This window comes from Typopeltis vanoorti, chromosome 13, assembly GCF_054136105.1.
Source record: "Typopeltis vanoorti isolate ZY-2024b chromosome 13, IOZ_Tvanoo_1.0, whole genome shotgun sequence".
Classification (NCBI taxonomy): domain Eukaryota; kingdom Metazoa; phylum Arthropoda; class Arachnida; order Uropygi; family Thelyphonidae; genus Typopeltis; species Typopeltis vanoorti.
The window spans coordinates 61,890,327-61,906,728 of NC_143561.1; the positions used below are offsets into that span (position 1 = coordinate 61,890,327).

The 16,402-nt window shown below is 36.8% G+C and overlaps 1 protein-coding gene across 1 annotated transcript in view; it reads left to right on the top strand.

Annotated features, from left to right (window-relative positions):
• The window catches only part of LOC150100214 (uncharacterized), an 850,396-nt gene that overhangs the window by 738,882 nt on the left and 95,112 nt on the right, over positions 1–16,402 (top strand). Inside the window, exon 41 of the mRNA XM_090402345.1 lies at positions 15,593–15,700. Coding sequence (XP_090258471.1) covers positions 15,593–15,700 — 108 coding nt within the window. The remainder of the gene's footprint in view (positions 1–15,592; positions 15,701–16,402) is intronic.

The following is a 16,402-nucleotide window of genomic DNA, read 5'->3' on the forward strand; positions in this document are numbered from 1 at the left end:
GACAGCAAATATCAGAATCTCAGAACACAAGGATTACATCCGATTTCACCAGTACAGCCACTCTGGGCTTGCAGACCACGCTCTGGATACTCGCCACAGAATAAGATGGAAGAAAGCCACAGTAATACACCGCAGCAAGTTCAAGTATGAAAGACTATTCATGGAATCAGCCTCGGCCCTTAGGAACATGCCAAACCTCAACAAATTTGGATGCATGAAACTGCCCCAAATTTGGGAAACTTTTATCAGAAGAACTTCAGCCCAAAGGCCAAGAACTACCAATATAGCCCACCAGGGGGCACCATCAGGACTTTAGGAAAACGCTAGCGTCCTAGCCTCAGTCTCATTTGTTGTATTAGTACTTGTGTGCACATGTCTTTTTAGTAAGTTCCCAAGAAGATGGCAACGTAACGTTCGCCGAAATATCGGAAAGTGTATATTAAAGTTTATTTAATCTATATTTCCAGTATACGCTGTCAATTCCTTAAATATTAGTTATTATTAGGTTATAGTCAGTATATATAAATATGAATATATATATATATATATATATATATATATATCAAGGAAGGCAATGGGAAACCACCTTACTCATAATCATCTCCCTAGTATGGTACCATATAGCTACCCCCCCCCCCACCATCCGTATGGCTGAGGGAAGGGAATAGAATATATATATATTTTGAGGCAATATGGTGTTGAGATAATAAGCTGTTTAATTGGATATTTCTCTAGGCTGAAAAATGTAGAAATAGTAACAAAAAAATATATATAAACATTTTGACTTGGTAAACAAGAGAAGGGTAATAATTTTTGTATGATTTTATTATTGCATTTCTTGCACTCTCATGAAACATTTTGACATTCTCTTTCTCTCTCTCTCTCTCTCTCCCTCTCCACTCTTACTTTCATGCCATAAACCCTTCATGCTTGGTAACAAGTACATAGAACACACACTACATTGTATATTTTTATGGCACATTCTATATGTCTTACTACAAGTTTATTTTAGTGACTAGTTTACAATAAAGTAAGGAAAATATTCAATGCTGAAAGAGCTAGACAAGAACAAAAAAATCAGTGTACTACCTGTATACATTTGTACATTTTTATGGCTATTGAGCATCATTGTTATTTCTTGGAATATACTGTTATGGAATGCATAGGATTCTGTGATATCACTGCTTTCTTTCCTATCAACAGTTTTCATTCAAATTGATATATTACACTAGACAACAGAATTTACTTTTTTTTTATTGATGACATAGACAAATTTTGATTACCTTTTTCGTATCCATCATGTCCTGTTTTTTTTTTTTTGTATAAACTGTACATGATGGATATGAAAAAGATAAATAAAATTTAGTACGAAGGAAAGCATTATAATCATGGTCTTAGTGCAACTATTGAGCTCATAATGTTTTAATAGAAATTTCAAGTTATCTTGTTTAAATAACTTCTCTTTCATAGGCATTATAAGTGATATATAAGGTCATACATTTTTAATACAAATAAAAATTAGGTTAGGCAAAAAAAAACCACCTGTGCTGCTTCTTAATCAAAATTCATTTAGTTTTTTTTTACCTCTTTTGAATATGATATCATGTCTCCGTCACTAAAACTAACAGTAATCACTTGTTCATTGCTTAAAGCACTCACATTATATGAAAAGAATGTTACATATAATGTAAAAAGCATATTTTTAGCATGTTCCAAATTTTTATATTTATGTGGCAGTTCTGCTACCAGTTTTGGTGTTGGTAGATAATATTCACTGTTCAGTGTTAAAAAAAATATAATCCTCCTTATTGGATCACTGAAATTATTTGGAAAAAAAAAAAGCTCTATGTTTATTTGCTACAGCACAGTATCAGAATCTAATATTTACTTTATACTAAATTTGCTCCATATACTATAGGATTTCAACCTACTGTGGACAGAATTCTCTTAAAAGTAAATATTATTATTATTATTATTATTATTATTATTATGGGCATCATCTTCATGGGGATAGAAGACTCGTCATAAGAGGCTGATCCCAGCTGCTATTCACACAATATCTATCATGCTGCTCCTTAAACTCATTCACCATCAATTCACTCAAAACTACCTCAATAGTCCATTCCAGTCATTCACCACTCTCCAAGCAAAATTTCTGGTCCTCATAAACTTTAATAACTACACTCTTACACAACTTCCAGGGGTGATCGCTGATTCTCTCCTTGCTCATCATGAATTGAAAAATTACTTTGTATCAATCTTATAAAACTTTTTTTAGTAACTTATAAATTTCTATCATGTCCCCGTCTTTTCCAACTATCTATTAAATTTACAACCCACACTCCTTCAATCTATTCTAATAAGGAGAATTTCTCAGACCTGCCACCATCTTGGTCAGTATCTGGATGCTATCCACCCCCCTCATTCCCAAGAAACCCAGATGATCAAATCTGGACACAGCAATCAAGATGCAGCTATACCATAGCCTTATAAAGAAAGATGATGACCTTCCTAATCTGTACTTGTCAAAGTGCTTTTCACCATCCAAGTATTCATTTAAGCTAGTTTGCCAGATTTCATCTTTACTTCAATTCTGTCCACCATCACCTTCAAATCCTTAGCCCCATCAGTTTACTGCAATCCACTACCACGAGTGTAATACACAGTATGTAATCTTTCCATCCCAAAGTATATAATATTATATTTTGGCACATTGAAATGACTGATATCCTTTGCTCACACTGCCAATTTATTTAAATCATTATGAAGAATTTCTCTATCACCTTTATTAACTCTTTCCCTCTCCAGTTTTGCATCATTAGCAAAATAACTAAATACTTTTGCCTCAAATCATTTCCTATATCACTAATATGCAAATTAAACAGTAATGACTCTATTATAGAGCTCTGAGGCACTCTACTAGTCACCTGCATTCTCCTGTATCTACTCCAACTTTCAAGCCTAGTCCTGAAAATATTTAGGGTGCAAACTTTGTTTACTTACAATTGGATAAAGGATTAAAGCAAGCATATAGCTTCTTGGTATCTTTAATTTATAGTATAACCAAGTGGAAAAACTTCCAACATCTATCTCTAATCCAGAGTATATTAATAATAAGGTGTGACACCTTTTGGCTATTTGTATATGAAAATATGAGTTCATTATTTCAACCTTAGTATCACCTTTGGGTCTGGCTCCCACCGATGGGACCTCAATAAAGGTTAAAACTGGTCTGGGTAGTGACCCTTCCCATAATGCGTAGCATTATACATACCCATAAGGATATGTGCTTTGCATTATGGGATACTAAGGCAAGTGATGTGAAGTTATTAGCTTCCATATACAAGTTGTCCCAGTCCTGAAAATGCTTCAGATGCAAACTTGCTGATCACCTTTCTTCTTATATACAGGGCGTTCGGGATAAATTTGACATATTTATAATTAATTATATTTTTCCGTAAGTTACATGTATTAACACACACTTCTCTTCATTTAAAAGTTTGGACCCTTCTTCATTCATATACAAGATGTCAGAAAGGATGGATAGCTGGAACCCACCTGAATCATGGAAGAGAATAACTTGTATCATGATGATTCGTGCCCGCCATCAAAATAAGGATATTACGACTGCTGCCCAATGCTCCCTGAATACAGTAAAAACAATCAGGCATGAACTAGAGACTTGCAATGGTGACTACGAGGATGTAGCAAGAAGAAAGATCCCTAGCAGACGATCTGATTGCGTTCGTACAGCAGAATTCCTCGCAAATCTGCAGGAACAGGTGTTGAAGAACCCTGGCATTGGAATTCGGGCTTTGTTCGTGGAGTTGCTAACTGTAGTCAAGCCCTGGATAACAAGGGTAGCCAATGGTAAGCCGTATGTATGGCAGCAGGATTCGGCCCCTTGCCACACCTCTGGGAAAAGTCAAAAATGGTTGTCTGAAAATTTCTACGACTTCACCAGTCCAAATGTTTGGCCTCCAAACTCCCCAGACCTTAACCCCATGGATTATTTTGTATGGGGCGCAGTTGAAAAAGACACCAATCGCACTTCCAGTAATACAAAAGCCCAGTTAATGGATAAAATTAAAACAGTTTTTGCGGCCCTTCCCAGGGAGACTGTAGCATCAGCTTGTTCGAGGTTCCGAAGCAGAATTGAAGCTGTGATCGATGCTAATGGTGGTTATTTTGAGTAAATCTTGTTGATAGTATTGTAATTAACTCTGCCTGTAATGTTTTTTTGTCAATTCATTAAATTTAATAGATGCAAAGAAGATTTTCTTTTTCCTTACGAAACTGTCAAATTTATCCCGAACACCCTGTATATATCCTCTAAAACTTTTTTTTTTTGCACCTTCTACTTAATACCATTAATCCATCTAACTCCTACATAATTTATCATCCTGATGTTGGGTATATAGTCTAATATTGCTTCCTTCAGATACTCCCTTGTACTATTGACATCCTTCTCTTGCAAATTCTTGTGTTGTGGTAATGCTTCGAGCTGCTTCCTATGATTATCATAATCATCTATCCTGCAAAAACTTCTTTTTAACTGAAAATTTCATATATTGTAACCTCCTAAGTCAAGACCACATGCCCACTCATTCTTCTTACTGTCTATTGTCTCCATAGTTGATGTACCCTATAATAATTACTTGTGCATGTATTCATTGAAAAATTTGTGTGTGTGTATATATATTGGTCAGTATATATCTGTTTCCGGTAAACTGTGAAGGAAAGACTGCCAGAAGGAAGACGTGTGACAAGTGTATCTAGAAAAGGAAGTGTGTTTTGCTTTTCAATCTCAATTGTGAACTGTATGCATTTGTGTTGTTTGTTTAAGTGGCTGAAGGAAAATTATTATTATTATTATTATTCAGGCCTCCAAGGAGTCAAAAGACTCATCGAGGGAGGTCCTTCCTAAGACATAAAGTCTGTCAAGACTCACTGAGGGGAGGTCCCCCCCCCTGAGAAACACAAAGTCTATCATACCACTCTTTAAACTCACTGACCGTTCTCGCTCCCACCACTCCATCAGGCATTCCACGGCTCAACCACCCTCCACACAAAGAAACCACTCCTTACCCTCTTGCTCACAGTTTCCTTTCGTAACTTCCAGGGATGGCCTCTTGTCATCACTCCTTCCCGCTGATCAACCAAGCAAAAGAACTCCCCAGTGTCAACCCTGTAACCACCTCTCAACAGTTTAAAAGTCTCAATCATATCACCTCTCCTTCTTCTATCCACCAAACTCTGCAGTCCACATTCTCTCAGCCGATCCTCATAACTATCCTTGTACAGTCCTGAAACCATCTTTGTCATCCGTCTTTGTATCCTTTCCACAGTTAATTTATCCCCTTCAAATTCTGGGGACCAAATATGAGAACAATAATCCAAGTGTGGTCTGATCAGAGACTTATACAATGGAATGATAACCCTCTTATCTCTGCAGGTCAGTGTCCTTCTCATAATAGCAGCAATCCTCTGTGTTACCTTCACCACCTTTGCAATATGTCCCCTAAACTTCAGGTTTCTATCAATCATCAACCCCAGATCTCTTGTCTCCCTACTTCCTCCAGTATAACTACCCCCATTCATTTGCCCATCTATCTAGCTTATTTAAATCCTCTTGCAGGGCTACCACATCTGCACTATTACTAATAATCCTTCCCAGCTTCGCATCATCTGCAAATAACTGAATATCCCCCTGCAATCCACTGGCTATGTCATTGATATAAAGGTTAAACAATATAGGTCCTAGTACTGAGCTCTGTGGGACCCCACTTGTAACCCTCTGCCTCCTGGAAACTGCTCCACCATACACAACTCTCTGATACCTATCAGACAGCCAATCCTGAATCCAGTTGACCAATCTGACATCCAGACCCATGTGCTGCAACTTAAATATCAGCTTATCATGTGGCACCCTGTCAAATGCCTTCGCCAAGTCTAAGAAAATTGCAGTATATGCCTTTCCCTCATCTAATGTTCTTGTAACTTTATTATAAAAGGCTAGCATATTGCTAAAACAAGAGCTTCCTTTCACAAATCCATGTTGATTCTCACAGATAACATTACCCTCATCTGCCCAATGCTGTACACGGTCCCTCACTACTTTCTCCAAGATCTTAACAACTACTGATGACACACAGACTGGCCTATAATTAGACACTTCCAGTCTGTTACCACCCTTATGCAATGGCACTATCTTACCTTCCTTCCATTCCCTGGGCACCTTTGCCAAAGCCAGACTTTCATTGAAAAGCCACGTTAAAGGTACTGTCAATTCCCTAGCACATTCTCTCAAAACTCTTGGTGAAATACCATCCAGTCCCACAGCTTTACTGACATCCAGAGTACCCAGTATCTGAAACACGCTCTCCTCCTGTACCTCCAGACCTCGAACCAGTCCTATCCCTATAGCATTAAAACTGACTCCTCTAGGATGAAATACTCCAATAAAGTGTTCATTGAACAATTCCACTATGTCCTCTGCATCAGTCATTCTATTCCCATTTTTATCCCACAATATCATTCTTCCACAGTCATTTCTCCTCCTACTGGCCACATAGCTAAAAAATTCCCTAGGATTTTCTTTGGATCTTAGGGCCAATCTCCTCTTATATTCCAGTTTCGCTTTCCTTACCACACTAGTCACTCTTCTGGCCTGTGTCTTATATTCCTCATGCATCTCTTCACCTGTCTCCTTATATCGCTTCCATAGCCTCTTTTTCGCATGCAATTCCTGTTTAATATTGTTTATCATCCACTTTACTCCAAATTGCATCCTCTTCTTCCCTCGTGGTATACAACTTGCCATTGCTGATAACAAATATTCTTTCACAATTTCCAACGCACTAGTGATATCCCAGCCTTCCAATTCCTCCCTCCATGAAAAATCCCGAAGTTGACGTCTAAGACTATTATAATCACCTGCCTTATAATTCCACATAAGTTCCCATCTCTTTGATATTCCTGCATGTCTATTCATTTTCCAAGTCTATCCATTTTACTGACATCCAGAGTACCCAGTATCTGAAACACACTCTCCTCCTGTACCTCCAGACCTCGAACCAGTCCTATCCCTATAGCATTAAAACTGACTCCTCTAGGATGAAATACTCCAATAAAGTGTTCATTGAACAATTCCACTATGTCCTCTGCATCAGTCACTCTATTCCCGTTTTTATCCCACAATATCATTCTTCCACAGTCATTTCTCCTCCTACGGGCCACATAGCTAAAAAATTCCCTAGGATTTTCTTTGGATCTTAGGGCCAATCTCCTCTCATATTCCAGTTTCGCTTTCCTTACCACACTAGTCACTCTTCTGGCCTGTGTCTTATATTCCTCATGCATCTCTTCACCTATCTCCTTATATCTCTTCCATAACCTCTTTTTCGCATGCAATTCCTGTTTAATATTGTTTGTCATCCACTTTACTCCAAATTGCGTCCTCTTCTTCACTCGTGGTATACAACTTACCATTGCTGATAACAAATATTATTTCACAATTTCCCACGCACTGGTGATATCCTGGCCTTCCAATTCCTCCCTCCATGAAACTTCCCGAAGTTGACGTCTAAGACTATTATAATCACCTGCCTTATAATTCCACATAAGTTCCCGTCTCTTTGATACTCCTGCATGTCTATTCATTTTCCAAGTCAACACCATATGGTCACTCTCTCCAACTGGTGGGAGAGACGTCAACTCAGTTATTATCAACTCTTCTGATGCTATAACCAAATCCAAAATTTTTGAACCTCTTGTTCCCTCTGTTACATGTTGCCTAAGACATTTGTCCCTCAAGAATTCTAGAAATTCCATTCCCCTATTGCTACATGCATCTTTCTCTCTCCAATTTATACTACTGAAGTTAAAATCTCCCATAACAATCATTCTTCTTGCACTTGCCAAACTTAGCTGTCTAAACATCTCCTAGTCCCCATCCTCCTCTGTGCTCCTGGGTCTGTAGCAACACCCCACTAAATATCCTGTCTTGCCTACCTCTACCTCACACCATACGCTCTCAAAATCATTTGTCTCACTTCCTTCCAAATTCTCCAAATTCTCCACTCTTAGAGGACATAGGTCATCACTTATCATAAGCAGTACCCCACCACCACGCTTTCCCCTCCTATCCTGACGAAAAATGCTATACCCAGCGACTTCTATACCTGTTGTTATATCCCCTTCTGTCAACCACGTCTCAGTGATCGCAATAATTTTTGGCCAGGCTGATGCTATCTGCGCCACCAATTCCTCTCCCTTATTCCGGATACTCCTGGCATTAGTATACAGCATATAAATGCCATTGTTTCTATACCCAGCATTATCTCTTCTGGACTCCACTGGGCTCAGTGTTACCTGACATTGTCTCCCTTCTCCCAAGTATCCATTCCCACAAGAGGCCACCCCTGCTATCATCCTCCCTGGGACACACTGACTCGTTCAGAACAGCAATCTCTCCAGATGCCTACGTCCTTCCTCATTCAAATGTAAACGGTCTCTCGCATACAACTCCTCTCTTTCCTCAAACACACTCCAGGCATCCACATATACCAGTCCTCTCTTGTCACACATTCTCGCTGTTATGCCATTCAATATCACCGCTCTTCTGCTCAGCTCATCATTATCATACCTAGGCAACACGCACACTATTTTTCCTCTCTCTGTCTTCTTCCGTACAGTCTCAAGCAAAAATCTCATATCTCTCGCTGCCCGACTTACATTACCACTCAAGTCATTCGTTCCTACCATCACAATCATCTCATCCACCCTTACACCTCTCTTAATTGCCATAGCCACCCTTTCTATTGTTCCTCCTGGCAAACACTCCTCACGCATCCTATCTTGAACACCACAGATCATTGAGTCGCCATACATTATACTTCTTACCATTCCCTCGCTCCTATTGTTTCCATTCTCTCCTCTTCTTTCATTCCCATACCTCTCTCTTCTACTGTTTCCATTCTCTCCTCTTCTAGCACTCCCATACATCTCTCTCATTCCCTCTCTCCTACTGTTTCCATTTTCTCCACTTCTAGCACTTCCATATCCCTCTCTCATTCTGTCTCTCCTACTACTGTTTCCATCCGCTCATCTTCTAGCATTCCCATACCTCTCTCTCATTCCATCTCTCCTACCATTTCCATTCTCTCCTCTTCTAGCACTTCCATATCTCTCTCTCATTCCGTCTCTCCTACTGTTTCCATCCTCTCCTCTTCTAGCACCCCCATACCTCTCACTCATACTCCCTAAATTCTCTCTCTCTCCTACTCTGATTCGCCTTGCATTTATCTCTTCCATTCTCCTAATCTTATCTTTCATACTTCTGCTCTCATTCACAAGACATTCCACCTCCTCTTTCAACTCATCTATCTCCCTCTGCAGGTCAGTTCACTCTTAATCTAAATTCACTCTCCCAAACAAAACCATCTCCTAAACTTCCACAGTCACTCACACCTTCCACACTATCAACTATTATTTTCTCATTCTCTGCTATCATACTACTTGTCTTCCTACATTCATTCCCCGTTCCTGGAGCAACAAAGTCGGATATCGATATATCTAATGTACTTATTTCCTCCAACTGCCTGCATTTTGCGCACATACGCTCTCCACTCTCTTTAACAAGCCACATATGTAATTCACGAGACGCATACATGCCGCAAGTACTGCATGCCACAAAGTCCCTTATGATATTGCCAATAATTGAGTTCTTAAATGGCGGAGGACTTGGCGTTACGCCACTTGCGACTGCTGCTGAATCCACCATCATTCCTTACTGCCGAGTAGCGTAATCTTTAATAATTATTCAATTAATAAATAAGAGGAAAAAAAGTACAAACATCAGAACATTTAAGTACTAAATATAATTAGATAAAATGAAATATATCTAAATACAGTAACTTAGCTTCGTTTTGTCTTCCACCGTTACACGTTCGATTCCGACGGTACCAAAATATATTATATCGCGACAGCAACTAACTTCCAAAAAACAACCACTGAAGTACACTCGTATTCAGAGAAACAATTTAGCACTCACAAACGTAGAAAAATGGGGAAAAAAGCGGACTATTCACCGATTAAAAATCACTTTCTTCTGCACAGCTCAAATTCACCGCCACGTGCTACGGCGACGCTAGCGCCACTCCTGATGGTCAACAAAATGCCTAATGTTTGGTGGCAATGGGGTGAAAACATCGTTAACATATCTAAGCCAGACTTTGGGTTTCAAAGCAGAGTAATCTAGAACACGTTGTTCAAAATATTTCATATAAAAGTTAGCAATAGGGGAGGATAATGGCGAGATCATGGCTGTGCCTTCTTTTTGTAGGTAGAAAGCATTTTGCCACACAAAATAACCAGAACGTAATACATGTGCAAAGAACAGCATGATATCTGGAGGGAATTTGTCCTGTTAAAGAAGGATTGCGTCATTGATTGGGACATTTGTAAAGAGGGCAGAGACATCAAAACTGACTATAAATCATCTTTTTCTAATGTAATGTCTTTGTTATGTTTATGAAGTGTTGTGTGTTTCTGATATAGGAGGGGGAATGGCCTACCAACTCCTTGAGTGTTGATGCTAATTTCTTGGCTAGGTGATAATTCAGGCTGTCTACACCTTCGACTATCGGCCAGAGTGGTGTGTTTTGTTTGTGTATCTTTGGTAGACTGTAAATTCTCAGAGAACGTAATTGTTGTACAGAAGTAATTTTTTGACTGTATCTTCTGGCTATGTAGTAACTGATTTAAGTAGCTTCTCTGTTTTCTTTTTTATTCTATTGATTGAGTTCTAGTTAAGAGGTTGATATGTACTGTTGTCTGAGACTAGCAGATTCGTTTTTTCTAAATATGTGGTTCGATTTACAATAACGGTGGCACTGCCTTTATCGGCTCTAGTTATTACAATGTCTGCATCTGATTTTAGTGATTTCACCACTGTTAATTCATATTTCATTAAGTTGCTTGTAATTGTTTTCTTATAATTTACATTTAAAATGTTGGCGGTTTCTAAATGCATTTTATCTGCTATGGTAGTTGGAATGAATCTTAGCCTCTTTCAATAGTATAAATAAAATCCAGTTTGTTAGTCGATCTGGGTGCTATGGCAAAGTTTAAACCTTTGCTGAGTAGCAAGAGTACATCTTTGTTTAACCATGCTATCAGCCAGGACGTATATATACATCCAAGTTACCATGGATGCGAAGTGCATATTAAAATTGTAATACCGTTGATATTACATTAAAATATATGATAAATACGAAGCGTACGTGGATGCGTATTTGTTCCATAATGACTGGCAAGGTGGTTAAGGCATGGTTGGATAGGTTGACTACGTTACTATTACCTGAAGGTGATTGGGGGGTCCCATTTTTTCTTGCTTCTGGTTGGTTGTTGTAATCACTGGCTTGTGGTTGGTTGTTAACATTCACTGCGGAGAAATTCAAAAATGTCCATTGGTTTTGTCAATCCAAATTTCAGAGACTAAAAGATCGACAAAACCAACAGACATTTTTGAATTTCTCCTCAATGAATGTTAACAACCAACCACAAGCCGTGATTACAACAACCAACCAGAAGCAATAAATATTTGATTTCTTTATTTACAAGAAATAAATAAATCTGCTAGTCTTGGACAACAGTACATATAAACCTATTAACTACAACCCAACCAATAGAATAAAAAAAAAAGAAAACAGAGAGGCTACTTAAATCAGTTACCGCATGGCCTGAAGATACAGTCAAAAAATTACTTCCACATTACGCTCGTTCTCCAAGATATTATGGTCTACCAAAGTTACACAAACAAAACACACTCTGGCCAATAATCAAAGGTATATAGACAGCCCAGATTATCACCAAGCCAAGAATTTAGCGGCAACACTCAAGGAATTGGTAGGTCATTCCCCCTCCTATATCAGAAATACACAACACTTCATAAACATAATCAAAGACATTAGATTAGAAAAAGATGATTTATTAGTCAGTTTTGACGTCTCTGCCCTCTTTACAAATGTTCCAATCAATGACACTATCCTTCTTTTACAGGACAAATTCCCTCCAGATATCATGATGGTGCTCTTTGCGCATATATTATGTTCTGGTTATTTTGTGTGGCAAAATGCTTTCTACCCTACAAAAAGAAGGCACAGCCATGAGCTCGCCATTATCCCCCCCCCCCCATTGCTAACTATTATATGGAATATTTTGAGCAACGTGCTGTAGATTCCTCTCCTTTGAAACCCAAAGTCTGGCTTAGATACATTGACAATGTTTTTGCTATCTGGCCCCATGACTGCCAGACACTAGACTCTTTCCTTAGCCACCTAAACAAATAACACAAACACATACAGTTCACAATTGAGATTGAAAAACAGAACACACTTCCTTTTCTTGATACACTTGTCACACGTCTTCCTTCTGACAGTCTTTCCTTCACTGTTTACTGGAAACCGACACATTTGGGCCAATATATACACATAAACTCCTACCACCACCACCACCCAACACAAAAACTAGGTGTCATTGATACTCTAAAAAAGAGGGCTTTGAAGATTTGCTCTAATGAACAAGCAATTAAAGACAAATTTAAAGTTTTCAGCAATGCATTCCTAAAAAATGGTTACAGCCAAAACACTATCAACAAAATTCTCTACAAGACCTCACTAAAAAACAAAGATAAACTAGACTACAATAAAACTATATCCATTCTATACATTAAAGGGACATCAGATAAAATAAACAGAATACCAAAAATACAACCTTCAATCCGCTTTAAACCTCCTGCAGCATTAAAAAGCTTACTCAACTCATCCAAAGACCCACTCCCTCTGCTGGTCCACCCTGGAGTATACCGTATTTATTGCACCTGTAATCTACCATATATAGGGGAAACAGGACACACAATTCCTGTCAGACAAAAGGAACATAAATGACACATTAAATATAATAACTATGGTGAAGCTGGCCTTTCTGATCATGCCTTGAACACTTTACATAGAATTGACTGGAAAAACACCAGTTGTTTGCATCACGCCAAAACATGGTATGAACGTAAATTTAAGGAAGCCCGTGAGATTCTTATCAACCACCCTAATCTTAACAATAAGGATGGTCTAAAAATCCCAGGCATATGGAAGGCACATTTTCTATCCACGGAACCTTTCTCCCTAAGACTTAACTATAAACAGGACTGTAGATAATCCAGAATCTTAAATTTAATATAACAATTGTCATGTTAAATTAGGACATCATTGTTACTGTAAGAAAACTATCTATATGAAAGAATGTTTCTCTTATGTTATCTTAAATAGAATATAGCTTTGTTGTAGTTTCTAATTAATTAATTAATTTTTTAATTTTATTTGTATTTTTTATTTATTTTATATATATATATATATATATATATATATATATATTATATTTTCACTAGAGGTCATGCCAGTAGAATAACCATTGATCAAATCATTGTCTCTTTAGCATTTTAGCAGACTGTGTGAAATGTAACTCGGCTTGTCCTTGTATATTTGTGTATACTCCAGATGATGCCCTTAATAGAAGGTTGAAACTTTGGGAAATTAAAATAGTTATTTATAACACGGTTGTAAAGTCCATAATTTCTAAAATGAATGCTGATCACCATGTAACACTGAAAGAAAGGATTAGGTATTAGGATAGATGTGGGTGGGTATGTATGTGTGTGTGTGCATTTGTGCAGGCACCAAAGAAATGAATGAGTGCAAGAATGACCAAAAAATGTAGTATCTCTCAAGCAACAAAATTGAATGGCATAGTCAATACAAGGTGTGAAGGTGGCTGGGGGACATAATAGGATGCTACAGATTATGTATACTTCTACTGCTAGAATTATTAGGAGGAATTTTTGGATGGTGGATTGTGCAACCTTGCCAGAAGGTATAAACATTAGTGAGACTTGGCTGGCAGCAGATAATGTAGTTATATATAATGTGAAGAGTACAGTATTTTCAAGAAAGATAAAGAAAACAGGATGATGGGGGAAGGGCGGTGATGAAAGTGGATGAAATGCAGCATGAGAATGAAGCAACCTGGGATGAGACAGACCAGCAGAACAAATTATACAGTTGGTTGCTGCTTATAGATCAATGATGTGAAAGATATGTATCTACAAATTACGTATTATATATAAAATAGTTATTTATAACACTGTTGTCAAGTCCATAATTTCTGAAATGAATGCTGATCACTGTGTAACACTAAAAGAAAGAATTAGGATAGGGGTGTGTGTGTGTGTGTGTGTGTGTGTGTGTGTGTGTGTGTGTGTGTGTGTGTGTGCAGGCACCAAAGAAACAAATGTGTGCAAGAATGACCAAAAAAAGTATCTGTATAATCGTTGATCAAATCATTGTCTCTTTATCATGCTGTGTGAAATGTAACTTGCTTGTCCTTGTGTATTTGTGTATACTCCAGATGATGACCTTAATATGAAGGTCGAAACGTTGGGAAATTAAAATAGTTATTTATAACACTGTTGTAAAGTTCATAATTTCTAAAATGAATCCTAATACCTAACTCGAAATCAATTTAGGTGCAGTCCATCAGCATTATATGTCCATCATATTCAGTTCATAGATATACAATCTCCACACCACTCCTTTTGCACAACCTACACATTGATTCATTTACAATCACTGCCCTCCTCCTAAATGTACTGCTACCATAGAGTGGGAGCAGACTTACAACAATCTTTACTCCCTTGCTCATCTTTCTCACTTCTTCTAATGACTTTTTCACATCTTCTGTCATATAATATTTTTCACTTTTCAAGTCATTAGTTAAAACAATCAATTCTTTCACCTTACCTTTAGGCATCATTGACAGCATCACTAGACATTTAAGAGTAATAATTTTAATTTAAATTAAGACTTGTTTAGTTGATGCCTTCTGGTTTTATACTTTAGTATTTTATGTAGTGTATATATATATATATATATATATATATATATATATATATATATATATATATATATATATATATATATATATATAAAATTATACTGATTATACAATTAATTTATTATATAAGGTAATATATTATACCAAAATATATTACCTCTCTCACTACATGAAACTATGATAAACCACCAAAATATCTGATTGTTGTTTAATAGAATGTTAAAATAAAAAAGTAAAAATAGAAGTAATGTAATTGTTTACATTTTACTAATAATTTTCACTAGCATCAACAAAGCAAGAGTAACACTGACTTATAGATACCTTAGAAAATTCAAAATCAATTTAGGAACAAGAATAATATAATGTGATTGCTAGAGATAGAATAATAAGTGTTTATAGATGTGGCCATATCTCTTGAAAGGGAAGACTATATATATATATATATATGGAGATAAAGAACGTTAATTTTTATTTTTGACTTCTCTTTTTCCATTCAAGAAACAAAATCAAAATATGTTCGCAAACATAAAATTTTCTTCTTTAAACTTAACTTATTTAAAACAATGTTCACAGATAATTTTTGCATGCTCTAAATTTTGTTTATTTTCCAGGATGTGTAGTGTATGTTTGCATTTTTATTTAGGGTCATCCAGGGAAGGAAGGACAACCTGGAATTGCTGGACGTCCTGGTGACAAAGGACCACCTGGGCCTTCTGGTCCACCTGGAGTGCCTGGTATTCAAGGATTACAAGTATGTAACTTTGCTCCCCAATCTTCCAGTATTAAAAACAAAATGAGATTATTTCATCCATGAGCCTCCAAAACGTTTTTTTTTTTTTTTTTGGAAGTGAGTGGCATACCAGGATATCCACTAACAAATGCCAAAACTGCTAATGGAAATCCTACAGAGTTACTGCTGTTTACATATTCCATTTTATTTTACTGCATTTTCTTTAAATATAGGAGAGTGTACATGTAGTGTGAGAATTTATGTTAAGGAGTTCCCTACAATTTATGATTATTATTATTATTTTTTACTACAGTTGATTTAAATTGTGTTAATGAATAGAAGACATTAATTTCATAAATTAGGAATGATAATGGTGTTATGAACCAACATTGGTTGATTTAACTTCCTTTGATGTACAAAAACAGTAAAACTAAATTAACTGTGTAGTAAATTTCCTTAAAGATGAAGATAAATTGTTTGAGTAAAAATATAAAATATAAAAATATGGAAGACTGATGAATAAAATTTTGGAATATAATAATAATAATAATAAATAATAATAATATTATTATTATTGCCATCCGTCATGGAATTAAATACTAAACTACTAATTAAAAACACTTTTTTTTAACACAGCTCAAATCTCTTACTACATTCACTCGTGACATTAGCTCAGCTTCCACAGAAAATGGAAATAATATGGAAAAGCAGTGTATAAATATT